Below are 8,303 nucleotides of genomic sequence, written 5' to 3' on the forward strand. Positions count from 1 at the left end.
AAGGTTCATTAAAAATTACGCAATTATTAGTAAGCCATTGACCCTACTATTAAAGAAAGGAGGATTTGTTTGGAACGAAGGAGCAGATGAAGCTTTTAAGGCTTTAAAGTTAGCCATGACCCAAGCTCCAGTTTTGGCGCTACCAGACTTCAATGTTCCATTTGTGGTTGAAGTGGATGCTAGTGGGCTAGGTGTCGGAGCAGTACTCTCACAACATAGCAGGCCCATCGCTTTTATGAGTCAAGCCTTAAGCCCAAAACACCTTGGATTGTCAACATATGAGAAGGAATTGATAGCACTTTTGCTAGCAGTAGAAAAATGGAGACACTACCTTCAGCCCAACCATTTTGTAATTAGGACTGATCATTTTAGTCTAAAATTCCTGAGAGATCAACGCATCACCACATCATTACAACACAAGGGAGTGGCGAAACTGATGGGGTTAAGCTACGAAATACATTACAGACAAGGGAAAGAAAATGTAGTAGCAGATGCGTTATCTCGAAGAGATGAGGAGACCAAAATGGATGGTCAGCTTGCTGATTGTTTGGGTCTAAGTATAACACAACCTAAATGGGTTCAAGATGTGTTAGATAGCTATATGGGGGATGATAAAGCCCAAGATTTAATCACTAAAATCAGTATTGACCCAAATGCTGTCCCAGATGTTTCCCTACAAATGGGTCTATTGAGGTTTCAAGGCAAAGTGTGGATAGGCAACCAACAAAACTTAAGGATCAAACTAGTCAATGATATGCATTCATCCGCATGGGGAGGGCACTCAGGTATTCATGCCACCTATCAAAGACTTAAATCAATTTTTTATTGGCCCAAGATGATCAATGATGTTAAGTCTGTGATTAGCGAAATATGTCAAAAAAACAAGGATGAAAGTGTGGCATATCCGGGATTGTTGCATCCTTTGCCAATTCCCAAGAGGGCTTGGGAACACATCTCAATGGACTTTATCGATGGTTTACCAAAGTCTCAAGGGAAAGAAGTCATACTAGTAGTGGTCGACCGATTCACTAAGTATGCTCATTTTATAGCTTTAAGCCACCCATACAATGTCTCCCAAATAGCTCAAGTGTTCCTAGATTGTGTGTGCAAACTACATGGAGTTCCCTGCTCAATTGTCTCGGACAGAGACCCCATTTTTGTGAGCTTATTTTGGCAGGAATTGTTCAAGAATATGCAGGTGCAACTAAAGCTGAGTTCAGCCTATCATCCCCAAACGGATGGACAGACGGAGAGGCTAAACCGCTGTTTGGAATCTTACCTAAGGTGCATGACAGGCCAAAAACCAAAAGATTGGAGCAAGTGGCTTTCTTTAGCCGAGTTTTGGTATAACACCAACTTTCAGTCCGCTATTGGGATGACACCATTTCAAGCCCTCTACGGATATGAACCTCCACAGCCCACATTTGAGTTAATTGCTCAGTCTAAGGTTGAAACAGTGGACAAATTACTAAAGCAAAGGCAAATAATGAGCAAACAATTGAAGGAAAATCTTAAGGCTCAAACGCGTATGAAACAATACGCGGGCAGCAAAAGAAGTGAAAGAGAATTTGAGATTGGGGATATAGTCTTTATCAAATTGCAACCTTACAGGCAATCATCCGTAGCTGTGCGGAAGAATTTGAAGTTAGCTTCAAAGTTCTTTGGCCCCTACCCTGTAATCAAAAAGATCAGCCCAGTGGCTTATGAGCTTCAACTCCAGACAATTCACGTATCCACCCTGTGTTTCACGTGTCCCAACTCAAGAAGAAGCTAGGACCCAAAGTTTTTCCAACAAACAACCCTCCCCTATGTACTCCAGATGGTCAATTGGTTGCTGAACCTTTAGCAATTGTTGATCGACGAATGGTGAAAAGAGGAAATCGAGCAGTGACCCAAGTGTTGGTACAATGGGCTAATCTAGCTCCAGAAGATGCAACTTGGGAAGATTACTCCTTTCTCGCTTCGCAATTTCCACAACCTTGATTAACAAGGTTCTCGAAGGAGAATGGGATGTAGCGGATCTAGTCCGCTGGGCTAAAGAAGAAGTGAAGGAAAGGGTCCAGTGGGTATTGGGCCTATTTGGAAGATCTGAAAATAGTTTTATTATTTTCATTTCAGTCCTTTTAGATTAAGTAGTCTTTTAAATTCCCTAAAGTTGTTGTTTCCTATAACAACACGTGTCTTATCCTAAGCAATTGTAACGTTAGAATAGTACCTAGTCTATCATATTTTAATTGGTGCAGTACATTAGCCACAGCTGGTGAAAACAGCTATATAGAGTCCTTAACAGTAGTGTAAAAGGCATCTTTTGGAATGAAAATCTTTCTTTAAATTTTCTGTCTTTTATTTCCTTAAACAATTCATCTTTCCAGTAGTTGTTACGCTACACAGATAGGCCCCCTCCCCTTCCGACAAAACAAAAAAAGTGGGGAAAATAACCGCCAAACCAAGGGAAAACAATGATAAACATAATCATGAAGGAACAAGAAAAGCTAAAACATGCATACTTTACACATTTAATACTCTATAGACCAACACACTGCAAGTAGAAGGGTTCAGAATATGATTCATCAATACAACAAAATTATTCACCTAAAGAGCTAGCTTTGAATTCAACTAATACATCTGCGTATCAAATTAAACCCAGACTATGGGGGAAAAGAAGCCTCTATTTTAGAAAACAATATTTTCTTAAGGTCATTGAACTCTTCAGTTTTAGTAAGAAACCAAGATTGCATTGGTATTCCAAGACTTGACATGACATTGTTGACAGCTCTTCTAAAATAAGTTGATGCCATTGTCAGTTTAGTCATTAAATAGAACCTAGACATTATGAGAAATCTCAGAGGCATGGTGTGGTAATAGGAATCGAGAATTGACATTACCATCAAATATCAATTCAGAAGAAATACAAGAAGATAGGAAAGTTATGGTTATGTCTGATTCTCAAACACAATGATAACACCTATCCCTCCGACAAAATGGCAAAGTTAACAAACAGAACTAAGGAAGATAAAAATGATATATCAAGGATCATAGTCAAAGTCATCAAAATAGCAGCAGTAAAGAAAGACAAACCTGAGTGTTTGTTCCACGGGGTTGAAATCCACATTTTTCCACCACAGATGACCGAACGATCTCTGGGGTAGTCAGAGGTGTAAAGCCTCGTTTCATGGCTTCTGAAACTGCCCAGTTTACAAGAGCCATCTCTAAAATAACTGCTTCATTCTTCAAGTAATAGAATTTGGACCCACTGACCTGAAAAACACATATTTAACTGATTCGTGAATGCAAACTAAGCTAACCTCTCCATCTCCTGAAAGTAAGAACTGATAGCAGGCCAATTTTCCTCTTCAGAGACAAACTTAATCATGCCTTCAATTTCTAGAAGCGAGTAATCTAACAATAACGGAAGTAGTGGAAGTCTATATGTACAACCAGCAAACAGAATCTACTACCAGTTTAGTATAGACTGCTTTAAAGCCAACAGTTGTGACACAAGGTGGAAAAACTAATACACCCTCTGTCCCATATAACATAACAGAGTTTGATCCTACACGGAGTTCAAGAAAAAAAGAAGGCTTTTGATAAATGAACTAAATATATGCAAAGTACCAAAAGTGCCCTTACTACTAACAATTAAATAAGAGGTGGTAAGAATCCACGTCTCTCTTCATCTTCTCTCTCATAACTAACAAGCAACTTTTGCATCAAGTAGGGTCCTAAAATTAATGCCAGTAAGGGTAGAATAGAGATGTTAAGACAATATAGTTTCCAAATCAAAAAAAATGTATCAATCTTTTTGGAACAAACTGAAAAGAGAAGTGCCTCATAAAATGAGACAAAGGAGTAGCAAGAAAGATATTTAGAAGAACATGGTTCAGTATTCCAGGGTAACATGGTGAGAAAGAGGTAGATTCTTTGAAAAACAAAATCGAAAGTTATTGATAATACACCACAGTTGCTAAGTTTGTTCTAGGGTTATCAATTAAATACCTTAGTTCAGAAAGGGTACCTCAGCAGCAGCGTCAAAATCAAACAAATCTAGCTCTTTTCCCAGCTGGACGTGGTCTTTAACAGCAAAGCTAAACTCTGCAGGTTTACCAACCTATGAAAGATGAGGAAGAAAAATTGAGGCTCATGCAGAGCAATACGAGACCAATATGTGATATGTCTGCATATATCAAACCAGAATACCATTTTCCTGACTGTTGAAGAATCTTCCCCTCCAAGTGGAACATCTGGATGTGTCATATTAGGTACCGATTGTGCTTCTTGCTGCAGCTCATCTGTAAGTTTGAGCAAGTCTTCTTCCAAAGTCACAAGTGCTTCCTTCAAATTCTTTCCTGAACAAAATACAATATACACAATCAATATTCCTGCCACCTAAAGCTTCCAGTTAGAAATAAAATAAGAAACTCACCTTCTTCTATGAGCTTCTCGCGCTCTGAAGGTTCCAGCTTTCCTTTCATCTTGTTAGCAACTACATTTCTCTCAGCTCGTAGCCTTTCCACTTCCTGCTATCTGTGAGTAACAATTAGCTAAAATTGAGAAGAAACCAGCCCCATAGAACTCATCCGAGCATTTGAATGTATTACTTATATGATTCAATCAAAGCTCTAGCCTCTAAGAATGCAACACAAAGCACTAAAAAACTTTGTCGTAATCAAGACAATGCTAGTTTGCAGAAATTCAGCTGCTTTTGTCATGCATCAATTATACTTCACAAATTTGGCGCCGTCAATTGTAAGGTCTGCGTACAACCCCACGGTGTGGGATAACACTGGGTATGTTGTTGTTGTTGTTGCAAAAGAGAGGCCAAGATGACAAAAGGAGGAAATATCTATAGACGGGACCATATCTGGTATATAATTGCAATTTACAACATCTTTCTTAGATATATAATAAGTTAATATATGATTGCGATTTATAGAATCACGCAGCACATATTTGTTTTACGTTCACCTCCATTGATCAATTAACAAGCACCTTATATCTATTTCTGCAATCAATTTGGCCAAACGTAACAATTGCTAATGAAAAACTTCTTTCAAATATACAGTTGGAAATGGGGGAAGCTGGAACAGTCCCAGAAACAAACACAAGAAAACGGGAGAGAAACATCAAAGAGGAAGAGAAAATGCACATATTCCTCATCAAGAATTTCCAAATTTTCCACATTACAGGGTCACAGACAGGTCTTTTTCAGAAAAACATTTTCCAAATAATTCCATTATAGAGTGTAAGTGTGTGTGCGTGTGTAAATTGTTAAATGCTTGTGAAGATCATACAACAATGCAGTAGCTAATGCTCAGAATTCTTTAGCTAAAAGATAGACTTTTGTTACATTTTCAAGTTAACTAATTGTATTAGCAGTAATAATAGACATATTATTATAAATAGAAAGCTTGAGATTTTATAGCCAAAAGAGTGAACAAGTTGAGATAGAAAATTGACCTTCTGAACATTGAGCAACTTGTCATAGAGCTCCAGCACAAGCTCCAGATTAGCACAGGATTTCCTATTCTCAATGTTAGCAGCAACTGCCTCCTTATTATCCCTTATCCACTTGAAATCTATTGCTGCTTTCCATTGAGGCTTCACCACTACAATTACCACCACAATTACTTTTACCACAAATGATAAATAAATAAAGTTTCCGAGCATCACTAAGCTGACCTTTACTATCGTCTGTGGCGGAGGTGACGGCTGCGCCGGCAGTTTGGACGGCGGAGGCAGAAAGGGGTCTAACGACGAGAGGGAGCAGAGGCCTTGGATAGTAAGGCGCTAGACGAAATGTCAGGGTTTTGGAAAAAGTTTTGGAGAAAGTTTTGAGGGAATGGAAGGAAGTTGCGGTGCGGCAGCAATGGAGTAGTACCATAGCTCTCCCCCTTTCTGCTTCTTTTCGTCGTGTCGCTGTGCTTTGGAGGCGAAAGGTGTGACTGGTTTTCTTTCGCTAACTTTATCCCCTTCTTTTAACAAAATGACAAAAATAATCCTTATGTTTGAGCAGGTTTAACATTGTATCTTAAATATATTTCATATTATTAGGAACTTAGCTCAAAGTAATAATATAAAACAAGAAAATAGACAAGAATGTAGGAAGCAAGAGAGGAGAGATTCTTATTTCTTCCATGTATTCAAGTGTGTACAATGTGATGCCCAAACCCTCTATTTATAGGATGATATAGGTAATACAAAGGGATGCCATGAACATGGTATTAACTATTGAGAACATGGGGAAGATCATGGAGGTGTGGGAGTTACATCCATAATGGTAAGAAGTAGTGGGAGGTTAATGGAGAAGAGTAGTGGGTGTTACTCCCTTAGGAGGTATGGACATCCACCATAATTAAGTATTTCACACTCCCCCTTGGATGTCCAAAGATAATGTGCCTCGTTAAAACCTTACTAAGAAAAAATCCTGTGGGAAAAAATCTTAGTGAAGGAAAAAGAGTACACATATCTTGTAATACGCATTACTTGCTACCTCATTAAAAACCTTACCAGGAAAACACAGTGGGATAAAACCTTAGCTAAGGAAAAAAGAGTACAACGCATATATGCCTCCCCCTGATGAAAACATCACTTTATCTCTCGGAAACGACAAATTCCAAGCTTGTATAACAACTTCTCTAATCTTGAGATCAGCAATGCATTGATGAATTATTCCGCCAAATTATCACTTGAACGAATTTCTTGAACATCTATTTCATCATTATCTTGAAGAACGTCTTTGCAAAGAAACTTTGGCTAAATGTGCTTTGTCTTCTTCAGTATATCGTTTGTTCAATTGAGTTATGCAAGTAGCACTGTCTTCAATATTATTGGAATCGTCTCTTCAAAGAAAAGTCACACGTCCTCACATGGAAATAGATTGTTTGAACAACGAACTATGCCCTGCATTTGTATAACCAACAAAACCTTGACAATATTTGTTAGAATAAACAAATCAATATCAAGGATTCCTTTTGTAGTATAATACTAATCATATTTCAATATCTCCATATGGCCTTTATACTTTCAGCTGTTGGGACTATCCGTTCAACTTCATATTTTTCAGATGAAGTCAATTTTCATTGCATATTTTTCATTTGACCAATCATTTATCTGTCCAAATTTCATGACAGATTTGAGCTCAAGATCCTCGTCAATATTAATAACATTGAGCGCTACATTATATTAACAACATCATCGACGATCATTTTACATCGGTTCCATCATCAATCAATAAAGACATACCTTATCGAGATCTCATTATTTTCAGGTACCTGAGCCTCTCCCGTGAGATCTTACAAAGTGTTATGTCATGGTGCTCTTATAAAACACCTGCCTCCTTATTATGACCATCTTGAACATTTGCTCCTCTCCTTCTTCAAGGAGTTTTATCTTTGGAACCGATTAGTCTATTACACTTCATGCGTTTCATAGACTATGTCCATCATGGACTTTATTCTATTTGGAGCATTAACAGCTGAAATATGACATTTAGCTTTGGGTCAGCAAATGCGTTTGGCAATATTTTGGAAATGAATTATCACTTGAACTTCAAGTTCACATTTTCTTGTACGAGGATCTAGGTATACTCATAATAATTCATTCCATGTATTATTTTTTTTCAGCTGCTCATTTTTCCCCCCTAATGTTGGGATCACCAACACAATTCCCAACTTTCTTTGGGAACCTATCTTTATGCATTGTGGTGGGATAATTATATCATATCGCACATCCATATTTCTATATAGAAATTATTTGGTTCCTGACCCTGAACCAATTGTGATAGGGAGAATTTATCATAACTTGTTGGCTAGATGCGTACAAGTGCTATTGTATATTAAATAATATACCTCATACTAAATTTCGATTTGGGAGTTTTATTCTCATAATCAATGGTTTAGCTTAATTGGAGGCATACCATTTCTGCTAAACCAACTTTGATTTAAACCAGCATTATCAAAATAAATTATCATAATTTATATTCTGGAACTGTGCTCAAGTAACTTGAGTAAACAACCTTGCAAAAACCAAAGTACAAGTTGATAACAAACGCACATGTGACCATACAATAGATGCATCTATTAAAATCATATAATAGTAAACGGTCCACATGGCAGGTGATTGAGCCCATACATATATATCACCTTTTATTCGTTCCAGATATCAAGGGATTCAATCGCAACCTTAACTGGTATATCATGAGAAAAAAACAGCACAAGAGAATTCTTGAAGAATCTTCTATTTCTTTAATATATATGCCAATGTGAATTCTCAATCAATTTTCACATCATAATTGAACCGGAATG

The 8,303-nt window shown here is 37.6% G+C and overlaps 1 protein-coding gene across 2 annotated transcripts; it reads right to left on the bottom strand.

Annotated features, from left to right (window-relative positions):
• Positions 1 to 3,074: 3,074 nt before the first annotated feature.
• LOC109242044 (serine--tRNA ligase, chloroplastic/mitochondrial) lies at positions 3,075 to 5,972 on the bottom strand (the record flags this gene model as incomplete). Of its 2 annotated transcripts, none has more annotated exon segments than XM_019408868.1 (6): positions 3,075 to 3,258; positions 4,016 to 4,108; positions 4,198 to 4,346; positions 4,424 to 4,517; positions 5,458 to 5,606; positions 5,680 to 5,972. In XM_019408868.1, coding segments are annotated over 6 exon segments (871 nt in total), but the record flags the coding sequence as incomplete, so codon positions are not given.
• Between the last annotated feature and the right edge of the window lie 2,331 nt (positions 5,973 to 8,303).

This window comes from Nicotiana attenuata, unplaced genomic scaffold (assembly GCF_001879085.1).
Source record: "Nicotiana attenuata strain UT unplaced genomic scaffold, NIATTr2, whole genome shotgun sequence".
NCBI lineage: Eukaryota > Viridiplantae > Streptophyta > Magnoliopsida > Solanales > Solanaceae > Nicotiana > Nicotiana attenuata.